Source organism: Pyricularia oryzae, chromosome 1, assembly GCF_000002495.2.
Source record: "Pyricularia oryzae 70-15 chromosome 1, whole genome shotgun sequence".
Classification (NCBI taxonomy): domain Eukaryota; kingdom Fungi; phylum Ascomycota; class Sordariomycetes; order Magnaporthales; family Pyriculariaceae; genus Pyricularia; species Pyricularia oryzae.
The window spans coordinates 5381436-5397172 of record NC_017844.1 but is presented as its reverse complement, the minus strand read 5'-3'; the positions used below and the strand labels follow the sequence as shown (position 1 = coordinate 5397172).

The window sequence follows — 15737 nt, the reverse complement described above, 5'->3', positions numbered from 1 at the left end:
TTATCGGAGGAACGTTATTCCGCGGATTACGCCGCGGCAATTCGCCAATTTAACGTTTTGTAAATCGAAAAAATTATTAATACCAATTCCGACGTTTTTACCGTTATAATTAATAACAATTAAAAAAACGACGATAAAAAAAAAATTTAGGACGGTATTTAATGGGAAATTCGAACCGGGAATATTTAAGAAAAAATTAATATTTTAAATATTAAAGTTTTGTTTCGTCGTTTTTATTTTGTTTCAAATGTCACGGCCCGGGGTAAGCATAGCACGGAAGCTAGTCTATTGGCATCTATCGACGAAGATTCTACTCTGAGCAGAAGAAAGGAAACAAACAAAGTTCTGAGCTTGACGCGACGTAAATAAAGGTATCACCCTGGTGGGTCGTTGGTCAGGGGTCAGGGTTAGGGTCTGGTGATCTCATGGTCCAAATGTCACACTACCCCCTTCCAAACCTCGTATGTCGACGCAGGAGATCATGCGAGGCTCTTGTCAAGTTAACCATGTCGTCGCTTTTTCCTTTTACCGTTTAACTCTCCATGCTCCGCCACGTTATCCTCCTGATTCGGTTCGTCCAACTTATCCTCGGCAGCGGCTTTTATCCAGATTGCCAATCGCTTCGGCGGTCCTGCGGCATCTTTGTACTTCTTGTGGAAGTCGTCAAGGGCTGTCGCTGAATTCTTGAAGTTTTCAGCCGGGTACCACGTGTCGTCTGGATCACATCCTTGCCATGCGACCTGGTATTGCAATATCTTACTCCGGCCAAATAATCGGGACGCTAAAACTTTATCGACCACAAACTCTGGTTCTCCGTTGATCTCTTCTGGCGGAGGCGGCTCTCTTTTCTGTTGTGGTAATGGGTCCATTGCGGCTTTGCGGAGGCGGTCTGCGTGGAACAAATTTTTTCCTTTAAACGATTCAGGTACGTCCAAAACATAGCTATATCCTCGTTCTTCTAGAATCTGCCATGGTCCGGTCCACTGTGAATCCAATCTGGTCGTCGGTGCGGTCGTCGGAAACCCTTTTTTCTTGACGAAAACATAGTCGTTAACCCCAAAATCTACTGGTCGCCGCTTTTTGTTGGCTTGTTCTTCCTGCCTCGCCTGCGTTTTTAGCGCGTTTTGGCGAGCCAACTCTTGGACTTCTTTAGTCTGGCGGACGATCTGCAGCGCTTTTCGTTTCTGGTCTGAATTAACGGTCGTGGTTGGCAGGTCGGTGGACAGCGGGTTTCGGGGTTCGGTCCCGAGCACTACCTTTAACGGGCACATACCAAGGCTGGAATGCCACGCGGCGTTGTGGGCAAAATCCAAAGCAGGCAAATGTACGCTCCAACTGGTCTGGTATTTGTCGATATAAAACCGCAGCTTTTGGTCCAGTTCCTGGTTGGTTATCTCTACGGCACCTTGTGTTTGAGGGTGCAGGGCGCTGCCGTGTCGGTGTTTAGTACCCGTGAGTTCATTTATCGTCGCCATGAATTCGGAGATGAACGGCCCGGCGTTGTCGCTAATCCAAACGAAAGGTAGTCCTAGGAAACGGTATAGGTATCGGTAATATCGGGAGGCCAGGATTTCTGCTGTGTCGGTCTTCTGTCCTGGGATGGTGGCTATCAGGCGACTGAACTTGCAAACGAACACCCACACGTAGTCGTATCCGAACTTGTCTTTGGGCATGTCCTTTCCGTCAACTGCTACATGTTCCCAAACGTAATTCGGTATCGGTAGCGGATGCAATAGGCCCGGGGTCTTGTCGTGTCTGCCTTTATTTCGCTCGCAGTCGTGACAGTTTTTGATGTATTTCCGAATGGTTTGACTCATGCCCTCCCAAAAATACCGTCTTTTGATCATTTGTATCGTCTTGTTCTGTCCTGCGTGGGCGAATATTTTGGGCTCGTGAGCTTCACGGATCAGAGCGGTCCTCAAAAAAATCTGTCCGTCTAAAGTCGTTTCCGGGACGACTAGCTTTCCTTGGTGTTGGCCTAGCTTTTGCTTTTCGTTCTCTTGTCGTATTAGGTCTACCAAATCTGCGCCGCTCACCACGTGAGCGTTTGGGTCGGCAGTGCTGACGGCGGCCACCGTAGGTGTAATCTTCTCAGGTGGGATTAAAATCATTGTTCGTTCTTCTTTTTCCCGAGCTTTAACTGTTGGAAGGTCTGCCGTCTTGCGGGACAGGGCATCGGCGGCTATATTGTCTTTGCCGCGGCGGTACTGAAACGTAATGTTGAAGTTGGCCAGGAAATCTGCCCAACGCACCTGTCGAGTCGAAAGGAGTCGTTTTGTGGAATAGTAAACTAAAGCTTGGTGGTCTGTAACCACGAAAAAGCTTGTCCCTAACAATTCTGGTTCGTAATGTTTCAGCGTTTGAACCACTGCCAGCAGCTCTCGGTCTTGGATCGGGTATGCGCGTTCTGCTGGGGTCATCGTTTTTGAGAAATATCCCACAGGCTTCCATTCTCCACCCGGTTGCTGTTGCCAGATTGCTCCGCCGGTCGCGTTGCGTGAGGCGTCGGTTTCTACCTTGGTCGGTCGGCCTGGGGTAAAAAATGCCATAACCGGTGCATCGCAGGCTAAACGTTTCATTTCCTCAAATGCTCGCCTCTGTTCGGGGCCCATAGCGAATTTGGCGTCTTTCTTCAACAGTCGGTTCAACGGCTCAGCGACGCTGCTGGCATGGTGGCAAAACATTCGAATGTAATTGCACAATCCCAAAAAGGAACGCACGGCTGTTTTGGACGTGAGGTCTTCGAACTTCCAATCGCTAATTGCCTGCAGTTTGTCTGGATCGATACGGATGCCCAGACCTGCGTCCATAACAATGCCAAGATAATCGACCGTGGTAACGTTGAATCGAGACTTCTTAATATCTCCCTGGAGGTCGACTCGGCTTAATCGGTAAATAACCTCTTCTACTTGGTCCCAATGTTCTTCTTCGTTTCCGTCGGAATAAACCAAAACATCGTCGGCGTATGCGCTGGCGAACAAGTCCAAAAGTTCATTTAGCTGAGCGTTGATAAATGACTGCCACCAAGCTGGGCCGACCTTTAGCCCAAAGGGAAGCACCTTCCATTAAAAGGTGCCCTGTCGGGTGCGAAAAGCAGTGAGGTACTCTGAGCCAACCGCCATACGTAACCGGTTGAAAGCTCGAATAATGTCGATTTTTGTAAACCTCTTTGCATTGCGACAATTAAAAATAGTTCCGTTGACATCCGGGGCTGGTACGAATCGATCTTTCAAAAACTGGTTAATCCATCGGTAGTCGGTGCAAAAACGGCGTTCTTTGGAGTGTGGTTTAGGTACGAACAGGACAGGCGCTGGGTCGGCCTGCATACAGGGTTCGATAAACCCAATGCGCAGCAGCTCGTCGACTGTTTCCTTTTCGAGCGGCAGGAATTCCACAGGTGTCCTGTACGTCGGAGGCGATCCTGTTTTCGGCTTGTCTAGCTCCAAAATTACATCGTGCCCTGGGCGATGTGGAGGCAGGTTGGTGGAAGCTGCTTTCGAAAAGAATCCCTCCAGGTGAGCGAGTCGGGATGGCAGTTTGCTTCGGACCAGTTCGACATGGTCGGGGTCTTCATCTTCCGGGAACGGGATTGGTTCTCCCTTGTTGGTTTTCCATTGGTACGAACGGCCGACGGCAGATAGGCTGATGGCGGGTTTTTCGGGTCCAATTTCTAACGTGATAGGCTGCGTGGGTATTGGGCACGATTTCCATCGCTTTTGTCGGGGGTCGGTGTCCAGTTTGTGTTGAAGGGCGGCTATGTTTACAACGTCTCGGTCCTCACCCAAGACGACCGGGGTCGTTGGTCTGGGTTTTAAAAAGGTTGTTTGGCGCCACGGTCGTCGAAGTATTTGCACCCTTTTGGTTTCCCGTTCGAATGCTCGGTCGCGCCGCTCTGCATCGGTTTGTGCAACCGGATCGGGCTTGTCCAACATGTTCGGAAGTCTAATGGCTGGCGAGAATTTTGCCAGCGACGGTGTCCTTTCAGGCCATGCGAACGTTTGCGTTTTCGGGTGGATCCAAACATCCTGTTCAACTAGCCAATCCTGCCCAATAAACATATTATGTCCACTTTCCGTCACGTAAAACATTTGGTTGCTGAACCGGCGTCCATCGATTTCCAAGGTCGCTTTTAGTTTGTGCGTAATGCGTCCTGCGTCCTGTTTGCGGTAATCCGACAAAAGTAGCGGGGTTTTTAACCTTTGAAGCCGGGCTCCTAGCCGTTCTGCGGCTTGTTCAGCGATTGCTGGGCTGATCAAAAGAGAAATGTCTGCTCCAGTGTCACAAAGAGCTTTAACTGATAGTGCTACGCCATTAACCTGTATCTGAGTTCGAATGATGAAAGATTTAGGTCGTGGGTTACTACCAATCTGAGCTATTGTAGACATCTGGACCACCGAGGAGGCTTGCGGCGGTCTCACTCTTTTCCCGATTCGTCTGTGGTTTCCGAATCTAAGCTACTCGTTTGTTGCTTCGGTTTCACTGCTTTGACATCCCTTATTCTCTCTTTTTCGGGACAATCTTTGGAATTATGGCCACCCCTTCCGCATATGAAACAGGTGTTGGCATCCCAATGCGCCTTTTTCTCCTCATAAGTCAGTGAGCGACCGGCCTTAGCCATCGTGATTGGTTCCGTTCTATCCCCTTGATAATCTTTGGGCTTGTAGCGCGAACGGACTTTCGTCGAAACTGTTTTCTGCCTGCTCCGGGTCTCGTTCTTCGTGCTGGTTTTGTCGGTGCTCTCTCGGTCTTTGCGCCTTTCTTGTGCCAGTTGGTTGCTGTAGACGGCTTTGGTAACGTACTGGCAAAACGTCTCGTAGTCTATGTCGATGTTCTCACTATCGTGCAGCAGACGGTGATCGAGGTCGGCGGGTATACATCCCCACAAGGTTTGCTTCCAGTCTTCTTCCCGAACCTTTGTTTGCTGGGCTAGTGAATTAAACGTGGCAATAAACTCGTGGATATCTTGGCCCTTGCCTAGCTCAAACTCGTGTTTCTTAAGGGCTTCTCTGGCAGCTATGGACTGGTTGGGGTCGTGGTACATGGATTCTAGGATTTGGATCATTTCGGCTGCTGATGAAAAGGGGCGTGTAACTGAAACGTAACGAGTAATCATTGCTTTCTCGGCTTTGTCCTCGAGCAAATTCATCAGGTAACGCATCCGACTTTTCTCAGTCCTAAAAATGGCGACATCTTCTTCGAATTTGTCGGCCACCTTTATTAGCCAGCTATCAAATTGCGTCTTGTCTCCTGCGAACTTTGGGGGTGAATCGGCTCTGGCTTTTGCTTTGTCATTGTAAGCAGGGTTGATGCCGCCTGTTCCTTGGAACTCGGTAAAGGCTGGCCAAGCGGCCATCCCTTTTGCTTTGAAACTCGTTCCGCCGAATGCACTTTCCACTGATGGCTCTCGGTGCCTTAATTCTCTGTAGGGCCTGGGGCTGGGTGTGTCGTTTCTCAACGCGTTTCTTAGCCTAAGTATTTCCGCTTCTAGCCTAGCGATCTCGCTGGCTGGGTCGTTTGCGTCGCTTATCATTCTGGGGTTGTTTTCTTGTGCGTTCACGTTGAGCTCCGGGGACCGCGAAGAAGATGCAACTTCGATTTCGTCCTCGACACTGGACTTGGTGCCTGGGCGAAAGTCTGTTTCGCTTTCTGATCGGGTCGGGTCGTCGATGGGGCGGTCTGTTTGCTCCGTCTGGTTCGTAATTAATCTTTGTGATTTCCTGCTCGCAGGTGGGTGGTCCTTCAGCCTGGGCATAGGTCGGATCGGTCGTGGTCGGGGACTGGAATTGCCGTTCCTGTCGAACTCCGGTCGGGTCGGGTCTGTCGGGTGCGGATTTATTTTCGTCGCTCGCCAGCGGCGTAAAGATAGGTTGTTGCGCCTTATTTGTTAATCGCTAGGCCAGCGATTCTTTAGAGAGTAGAATTGTGTCACGGCCAGGGTAAGCATAGCACGGAAGCTAGTCTATTGGCGCCTATCGACGAAGATTCTACTCTGAGGAGAGGAAAGGAAACAAACAAAGTTCTGAGCTTGACGCGACGTCGATAAAGGTATCACCCTGGTGGGTCGTTGGTCCAGGGTCAGGGTTAGGGTCTGGTGATCTCATGGTCCAAATGTCACAGTAGGCTTAAGGTGCAAACCTTGTATTTACGTGGCAGGCTGGGTATCCAGCGACTAGGAGGGCTCTAGCTGGCCTGTCCGTTAGAGGGTCTGGTCCAACCCTGTGACTATAGTTTACTGTAGGAAATGCAAGGTTAGGCGGCTTGGGTGCGGCACCCCGCAAGGGTCTCCCCTTTCCCCGATCCTATATATGCTATATTTGGCGTATCTCGTCAAAAATGGTACGAAGTGGCGGTTGGTATACGCAGACGACGTGCTTACATGGAAATCGTCACCCTCGTTGGAGGAAAACGTACGTTGGCTGGAAGATAAACTCCGGGATATGCACGAAATTGCGGCGGAAGAGAAGATCCATTTTGCAGCGGAAAAGACAGAGGTAATCCATATCACTAAAAAAAGGCACGGTCGCAACCCGGAAATCCGGATTAATGGTAGAACGGTTACCCCGGTCCAACTACCGGGCGGTCGACGCGGACAAAGCGCCTCCGGGGCCGAGCGCTACCCGGGCATGCGTTGGCTTGGTTTTTGGTTCAGCCGACGGTTAGACGGGCGCCGCCACGTGGCCGAAAGGGCTGCCAAAGCAATGGCGGTCGCTGCCCACCTCAAGAGCTTTGGGGCAGTAAGATACGGACCGCCTGCGGCTGCACTTCGCAAGGCAGCGGTGGCATGCGTGGGTTCCTCGGCCACCTACGCAGCCGAGGCATGGTACAACCCAGCGCACAAGCAAAGAGGACTCCTCAAAGCATTGAACAAACCGCTGGTTTTAGCGGCACGGGCAATCCTCCCGGCGTATAAAACCACCCCCTCGTCCACTGTTCTCAGGGACGCAGGACTACCCTCGGCCCGCGTCGCGCTGGCCTACACCCGCCTGAAATACGGCGCCCGACTAAGGCTCGCGGACAAGGGGCACCCCCTTGTCAGCCGCCTGCGTGAAACACCTCGTGCCCGCAACTCGGGCCATTCGGCCACGACCCTGCAAACGGCTGCACAACTTCTCCCGCGGATCCGGAGACTAGAGTTGCGCGCACCTCGCAATGCCCCGGATTCTCGCACTGACCCCACCGGAGGAGTCCCGAAAGAGGAAGCGGCCCGCCGCTTTATCGAATGGCTGGACATGGTATCACCTGACGATATCGTGGTATATACGGATGGTTCGGAAAAACACGAAAACAACTGCGTCCAGATAGGGTACGGATGGGCCGCTTTTAGGGCGGGCCTGGAAGTTGCCGCAGGCTCCGCATCTATTACGCCGGAAAGCCACGTTTTCGACGCCGAGGCGATTGGCGCCCTAAAAGGGCTACAGGCGGCAGCCAAGGCCCAGCCGGGCGCCCGGATCTGGATTTGTGTGGACAGCACCTCGGTTATTTGGGTCTTAGAGGCGACGCGCCGCGTTCGTCCCAATGGGCCTTTCTGGAGTTCCATAACCTTGTCGATCTACTCCGAAAACAAGGTACCGAGGTTCGGGTCCGTTGGTGCCCTGGGCACCAGGGAATCCCGGGAAACGACCGGGCTGACGAACTGGCCAAGGCCGGCTCCGCCGGACCGCCGGACCCAGACCCGAGGGCTCAGCAAACCACGTATAGCGGTGCCGGCACGGTCCTCAGAGCCATTCTTTCCAATATAAAGAAGGACTGGTGGCGTAAAGAACTCTGTGAACGGTCCCCCGCATATAGGGAATGGAAATTCCAATACACACCGAGAAAGGAGCCCGAGGAACTGCGTTTGCCAAGACCCCTACTGGGCCATTATTTGGCCATGAGGACCGGCCACGGCGATTTCAAGGCCTACCATGACCGTTTCAACCACCAGGATGCAAACACCTCGTGTGCCTGGTGCTGGAAGCGGACCTCCCCTGAGCACCCGGTGCACTGCCGCTATTCGCGGGCGGTGTGGAGAAACTGGCCGTGGTTTGATAACGAGCGGCCGGTCGGGCCGCCAGACCGCGCCCAACGCCGCAAATTCTTCCAGACAAGCCTCGGGCAACCGAAAAGCTTTGAGGCGTTTTCGATAGCCACCAACTACTTCAGCGCCCGCCCCAGAGCGGCCCGCCAGCGCCCCGCGCGCCACGAACGCACTTTACGCCTAGGGACACCGATCGTAAACGACTCGAACTCAGACGAGGAATAGACTTGCTGCCTTTTCACCCACAATTCACGGCACAAGCCGTCAGACGAACCCTCCGTGCACCTTAGGCACGGGGTCGCGTCAGTGAACTATCCCCCTAAGCAGGACCGGGCCCGAACCCGGTCAGGCACGATCCGCCTCTGCCCTCCTTGTTTTCCCCCTGTGTAAATAAAGAAGATAGAACGCGCGCCGAGATACCCCTCGGGAGGTTGCTAACGGCCGGCTAACAAGCCGGGCCGAGCCCGGCGTTAACTAATACTACTACTACTACTACTACTTAGGCACGGGGTCGCGTCAGTGAACTATCCCCCTAAGCAGGACCGGGCCCGAACCCGGTCAGGCACGATCCGCCTCTGCCCTCCTTGTTTTCCCCCTGTGTAAATAAAGAAGATAGAACGCGCGCCGAGATACCCCTCGGGAGGTTGCTAACGGCCGGCTAACAAGCCGGGCCGAGCCCGGCGTTAAATAATACTACTACTACTACTACTACTAAGTGTACAGAGTGCACGATTAGAAACAGGAAGTCAAACCAGGCAGCAAATACAACATAACCTGGCATATTGAAATCTTCCCTGCGTGGAGGGAGAACCCCAATGGGAATTGCATATACCCAGAACCCAGACCCCGTCCGGTTTCTGCCTAAAAAGGCCCCACGCCTCGGCTCGCAGCCACAAGCCAAAGCTCGGTGGTTTGACATCAGAAAAAAACAAGAGGAGAGGCGTTGCGAGCAAGCTTAGGCTGATATCGTGTAAGTATATGGAAAATTCAAGCGACGGCTGTGTGTAGTGCATATTCGGGTTCCCTCTGGGGTTATCGCAAAACCATTTTTTCTTTTCCCCCGGTATTCCATTCCCTGTGGGACTTTACGTCAGGGTACTGTTCAAGCGCCCGAATACAAAAGCCGAGAAAGCGTGCATCATCCCAAAACTGGGCCAGGAATGCGGATTGATTAAAGGCTATACAATGAGCGCTGGTTGAAGAGCAAACTGGCAGAGATGAAACTTCAGGCTTGTGCATACCAATGTGGTGGGCTTTTCAATGCCCGAGCAAGGAGGATGGTGTTAAATATGCCCCTGATTGAGCTTAAATTGGCCTTTATGTCAGAACAACGTCTTGTAAAGTTATTCCTGACGAGCCGGTAGTATAAGTAGATACAGGCTTTTAGCTCTTAACCGAGATATAAATTAAAATATTCGGAGGATGTAAAGACCTGGTGTAGAACTGTAGATAAATAAGTGTTTAATATACGCACCGTTTCTTGGAAACAGAGTACGATGATTTCGCATAATGGGCCTGGTCAAAAGCCCTAAAGGCTAACAGGCCCAATCTCTCCCCAGCCAGCCCGCCATCACCCTGGTCTTCGATGGAGGCAAATGCAATGCACAGTTATTAAACAAATCGTGCCTTGGCCAGCCTCGGGGCGGTGCTATTAGCCAGACTACCCCCCAGAGCAGCAGTATAAGCCAGGTTCCAGGCCAAGCTCTGCCCGTCCAGGTACGAGCTGTTCGCCCTCTGTGCCCTCATGAACCGATAGCTCTCCTCCGCCCCGGCCTGGTCCGCAATGGCGAGGTTCACATAAACGTGCCCGACGAAGCCGCCCCCGGTCAGGTTGCCCGTGCGGTTGCCGGCAAAGTACTGGTCCCACTCCTGGCGCACAAAGGGGGCGCGCCGCACGTAGGCGCTGCTCGGCACGATGGGCAGCATGTGGATGCCCTCGATGAAGGTCGTCTGGTCGCCAAAGTACGTGGTGTGGTTCGCCTTGCGGTCGAACAGGATGCCCACGGCGCGGTTGCCGATGAAGTCGCGCGGCTGCACGTCGTTGTCGTCCGCCATCAGAAAGTACGACTGCAGGCTGCGGGCGTTGACGGCCAGCTGCAGGTTGCCGCGGGCCTCGGTGCGCGCGTCGCCGGTGGCGCGGCCCCACATCTTGATGGCGTAGGTCGAAAAGGCGTCCTCGGCCGAGGACTCCTGGTCCTTGCCGTCGGGGGCCTCGAGCACGCCGCGCGCCCAGCTGTGGCCGTGGAACCAGTCGAATGAGCGCGAGAAGGGAAAGTAGGGGTCGTCGGTCGAGGGGTTGGACCAGTCGCGGATGAGGTTGTCGACCCAGATCCTGTTGACGGAGCCGTTCCTGGTCAGCCACGAGGGGTCGAAGTGGGCTATGATGGCGGCCGTGTAGACGTAGTATCCGTAGTGGAAGTTGTGGTCGTTGTAAAAGGTGTTGCCAAAGTCCTCCAGCGGGTCGCTGTTGTTGTACGACGCCGAGGACACGAGGCCTTTCCAGACGTTGTCGTAGAAGAGCGGGTTGGGCTCGAGGTTTCTAACGTATCGGTCGAACGCCGCCTCGAGCTTCCTGAGAGCTCCGGCCGTATAGTTGGTCACTTCTGCTATATTGTTTACGGCATACAGCGCCCTCGCATACATGGAAAAGGCAATCCCCGCGTAGTATTTGGATGTGAGGTTTGTGAGCTTGATTATGTCCTCGGCAAGCTCCGACTTGCCAGCAGCCACGATGGCGGCTTTGGCTGCGCGCGAGACGGTGCCGCCGGGTGCCTTCTTTGAGCCCACGGATCCAAGTCTTGGCGACCACGGGTCGAGCCCAATATCCGTCGGGAGTTCTCTCTCTACCATTGTGAAAGATTCAGCAAAGACTGCAGTTGCAATACCCTTTGTGGTGCTTGCCAGCGTGACGTTGGTAATGCCCTCGGAAGTCCTCTGATCAAAGGACTTGACGTGGTGCGGCAGGGCAAATATGAGCAACGGACGGTATTGAAGGCCGGCCTTTTTCCAGCTCAACGTGTAGGTGCCGGTCCTGCCCGAAACCGATCCCGATATTGTGGCGCTCACGGGATATGCCCCGGCAGCCCTATTAAAGACCCGCATGCCATGCTCCTCGAGGGGATTCTTGGCGACTTGGACCGTCCCGGAAAAGTTTCTCGGCCCCGCTAGGGTTCCGTTTTTTACCATGGTCATGTTTGGCCTCTCAAAACCACCGCTCGGCGTCATATAAATCAGCCAGTCTGTTCCGTCGCCTAGTCGGACAGTCCATCCATACACAGCAGCGCCCAGCCCGTCCGGGTAGACCGGTATGCTTTGAACCCCGACAAACCCCGACTGGGATTGGATGAGCACCCTAGCACTGCGATACACGCCCGTGACGAAAGCCATGCCCTGCACGAGGGGAAACGAAATGACGGGCTTGGCCCTTTTGTTCGGAGCCAGGTGCACATTGACCGAAAAGGCGGTCAAGCCGTCCGTGGTCAAGACGGTACCGTTCTGCAGCTCCTGCGCCGAGAGGGCAACGGCTTGCCGGAACAACGGGTCTTGAAACGACTGCACCGGGTTTCCCGGCCCGTAGATGAACTGGCTCCGGTCCGTGTGGGACACCGACAAACCGTGGCCCTGCTTGGCCGTGTCGTTGGACCACCACACCGAGTACGGGTGCGTCCACGTCGCATTATCCTGCCTGTTGGCGAAGAAATTGGCATAAAACTTGTTGGTCTGCAGCGGGCCCCTTTGGCGCACGCCTACGGGCTTTTGCGGGTGGTCTTCTCGGAACGGCACGTTGATGGGTTTGCTGTGCGAGAGCACGCCAAAGACGTCCACGGAGCCGTTGCTGGTCGAGTTTGGAAACGCAAAGGGACCCGAACCCGGACCCGGACCTGGACCTGGACCCCGCGCGGCTGCATCCTGGAGGGGATCTTGTCCTTGTGACAATGCAGCCTGAATTAGTGCAAAAGCTGTCGCGAAGAATAGGCTAATCATTGGTGCGAGTAGAATTAATCAGCAAAGTCGCAATCGACAGATATCAAGACTTTTAACGAATCAATTTTGCCTCCATTCCTAGGCGCCTTGAGAGATAAATATTGTCGTCTCTATTGTTCGGATTGCTTCCTGGCACACCGAGAAGGTGACAACCTCCAGGAGTTATTAAGGTTTGATTATCGTTTCGCGGGTAGATTGTACAGTGCGATGTCCGCATCCCAACCTCCAAACTCACCGCAAAGAGAAACGCCGCTAAACCCAACAGCGGTATTTTCTTGGACTAACTTTACACCAAGCCAGCGTCGCCAAACCGAATTGCGCGTCCAAGTGCCGGTGGTGGATATTTACAATTCCGGGGGTTGATCGGAAGAGCGTGCATACAAGTTATGAACATGATGTGCACAGGGTCATAACGTTGGGCTCTATGGAGCCATGTGGATTTCTCATCAAGACGACTTGAAGCTGTCTCAACCGTTGCACCGGCCCACAATGCCAACGCAAAGCCAAGACGCGTAGCAGGGGGAATGGCGCAGTGGTTAAGCGCCATGGCTGTTACTTGAGTAACGTAGGTTCGAATCCTGCTCCCTCCACCTCCTCCCCGCTTACCCGTGGCAAGGATAACCCGGCTGGCTATCGACAACAACCACCCGCCTGTGCCGTCGAGCCCACACTTGTTGGGAACTTCGTCTCCATGGCTACAAACGACCGACAGCTCCGCTGTTTGGACACAGGCCCCTCTCGATGAAGAGCCGTCAACTGCCGTCAGACGAATCCTCCGTGCGCCTGAAGGCACGGGGTCGCGTCAGTGAACAAACCTGTAAGCAGGACCGGGCACGAACCCGGTCAGGCTCGATTCGCTTCTATGCCCTTGTTTTCCGCTGTGTAAATAGAGAAAATAGAAAGCGCGCCGAGATACCCCTCGGGAGGTTGCTAACGGCCGGCTAATGAGCCGGGCCGAGCCCGGCGTTAAATACTACTACTACTACTACTACTACTACTACTACTACAAGACGCGTAGCAGAGCAACTTTAAAAAAGAGTATTCCATGAATGTCGGCCCAGGCGCGCTTTATAGCCTATTGTTTTGAGTATTTACAAAGACCTCCATCTTTTGAGGGCACGGGGTAGGCGACAGTCAAGCAGGGCCACAGACATGACCTCACGGCCACCTCGAATTAGAACTGGTACACCTGAATGAAACGTTGCCAAAACGACAGTGGCCTTTTACACGTGACCGAAAAGCTATGTATAACACAGAAATGGATATCATATACCATGCAGTCAAGCCTTGTTTCCCCACAAGGACCCAGAGGCAAATATGCAAATCATCCCAAGCTGTCAACGTTTTATTTTGTTGTTTATATTTATGCATATCAATAATTCAATATGCCCTATGGACAGTTACATAAAGGCTTGCTGCTCTCCCCCGACTGCCATGATAAGCAGCTTTGTTTCTCCAAACACAATCATCTCCTGTCTCGAAACTACCAATTTACCTGTTCTGGGAACAGAAGCCTCAGTCTCACCAGTCACCACAAAGAAATAAGCCTAGTCTTGACCTGCAACACCCCCATCCAAACGACAAGATGCACCTCCAAACCGTCGCCACCGTCCTTTTCGCCTGCGGCGCCATCGCCAGTCCGATGCTGGAAACGAGAAAAGACTGCTTCTCCGGCGGACTCCTGCCGCGCTCTCCGCTCCCCTTCCCCCAGGCCGCAGGGTCGACCGACGACTGCACCAAATTCTGTCTGGACAACGGCACCGTGGCGGGATCGCCCGTCTGCACCAAGGCGCCGGCGTCTTGCAGGGCCGCATGCGTGCGCGCAGGTTTTACGGGCTGAGTTGCAACGACGGGTGGAGGACGATTCGGGGGGTAAATTTGAAAGGGTTTTGCTTCAGAGTAGACTCTTTTTTCGCTTGGCTGATGTGGGAAAAAGGAAATGGGCTGCGCCTAGGTTTACTCTGTATTACTTTTCACTCAATATAGCCCCAGGTCTCTCTCCCATGAGATGGTTGTTTTTTGTGAATGCAGGCCTCGCCGCCTCGGTAGTCGGTAGACAGCATTTATGGCAACCTGTGGAGTACGCCTTGGAAATATGGCGTCTGATGCGGTTGGCACAGAGCTGTGTCTTCACATGCAGACTGGCGCAGTTCATCTGTTATTCCTACAAGGCTACAACACTGGATACGTGCTCATTGTCCCAAGAAGCCTTTGGTCAATATAGCACTTTGTAATTCACTGCCCTGGCCATTACTTGGCCATAAGCACAATGGTTGCCAAGTCTGACCTGAATCTGCGTTGCTTATCCCTTTATGGGTCGTTGGAAAATGCAGGACCAAAGACCAGGCAACCACGCAACGTCTGCTTATAATGCCAAGGATGGCAGTGTGACAGCTCTTGAGTGGTTGAATGCGGTCCATCCCTGAACCCCAGCCACGGCTCGATAGCCCTGATGTGCATGCACACACAAGGATTCCACGCCGAGCAGGGAGCACCTGGCCGACCAGTTTGGGAAGCTGCCTGCCGGGATGCGGTCGCATATTAGGAACTTGGTCGGGCAGCCGCTGGACAAGAAGCACCAATGCCGCGTGGCTATTGCGCGGGAAGGGATATCTGCACGTGTATGAAGATCGGGATGCCGCATATGGCGTGTGACAAGTCTTTTTTCTTCTGCTTGTCTCTCACACAGACTTGAGCAGTGTCCAATACAAAACTGACTCCAAATATATTTGATAGACGTTGGCCACACGATGGACTCAAAGATGCCGTTGCAAAAGACAGCCACGTGGCGACGGAATACGCCACGAATTCATGGATGGAGAACTTTGCGGAAACGCCAAGTGTTTGTGCTGGACAATCTTGGGACTCGTTTCTTTTCTCTTTCTTGAACACAACTAACACAAACAAACACAGCTCATGTTAGCACTGTTTGAGAAGAATGTACCAAACGCGCGAGACAGGGCCAAGAGATGGGGTGGCTTCAAGAAACAGCTAGACTTGGTTGTTGCCAGGGTCGGCGGCAAGATAACACTGAAAAAAAGGTGGATTTGAGGATCCGGGATCCGTCCATCAGGGTTGTGAAGGTGAACAGAAAGAATGACTGTTGTCGGAGATGTTTACTGATTTTTCGGGTGTTTTTCGTTAGTTGGGCGGCTTGGAGTTTTGGTGTTTTATATTAGATATAGGACATAGAGTTTGCATTTCATTTTTCTTTTCAAAGTGCCTTGTTCGATGTAGAGCTTGATTAAATAGTATAAAAGCCAGACGCGACTTCCTTTGTCATTGAGGAGAGATTGATGTCTGGCCAGGGCATGACACCTTGGACATGCGACGACTGGGATTAACTATATTACAGCGTTGTGGCAAGCTAATAATTACTTTGCTCTTGATTTGAAAGTGAAAATGCTATCATCTTGCAAGTTGTAGTGAAGATTGTGTATTTACCAGCCTAGGCCCTAGGTAACCAAACAGACAGCCTCTAAGGATATTTTTCTTTTGCTTTTAGCATTGCTCTTATCATTTCAATCCTTACTGCAAAGTTGAGAAATTCTAAACACTGACATTACAAATCTCGACCTCATGGTAACACGTCATCTAGCTACCTATGCACGTAATACCAGCCCTATAGTGTCTCGTAAGTATACACGTGATTTATAGCATGTATGACCTTGCCGACGACCCGCACATGATGGGGCCTAGCCTCTGTGTCGTTGCGGCTGTGTTACTTCAACAGGTC

General features: G+C 52.7%; 2 protein-coding genes and 1 pseudogene across 3 annotated transcripts; 2 read left to right on the top strand and 1 right to left on the bottom strand.

The window, feature by feature from the left end:
- Nucleotides 1-9363: 9363 nt before the first annotated feature.
- Nucleotides 9364-12147, bottom strand: MGG_16377 (uncharacterized protein). Its single transcript, XM_003710307.1, has one exon. It carries the CDS (start codon nt 11999-12001, stop codon nt 9629-9631), a length of 2373 nt encoding a protein of 790 aa, XP_003710355.1. The 5' UTR covers nt 12002-12147; the 3' UTR covers nt 9364-9628.
- Nucleotides 12148-12519: 372 nt separating this feature from the next.
- Nucleotides 12520-12591, top strand: MGG_20086 (annotated as a pseudogene). Its single transcript has one exon. The product of its transcript is annotated as a tRNA-OTHER (tRNA).
- A 2225-nt stretch (nt 12592-14816) lies between these two features.
- Nucleotides 14817-15052, top strand: MGG_16376 (uncharacterized protein; the record flags this gene model as incomplete). Its single annotated transcript, XM_003710306.1, has 2 exons — nt 14817-14843; nt 14915-15052. The coding sequence occupies 2 exons, from the start codon at nt 14817-14819 to the stop codon at nt 15050-15052; spliced, it is 165 nt and encodes a 54-aa protein (XP_003710354.1).
- Between the last annotated feature and the right edge of the window lie 685 nt (nt 15053-15737).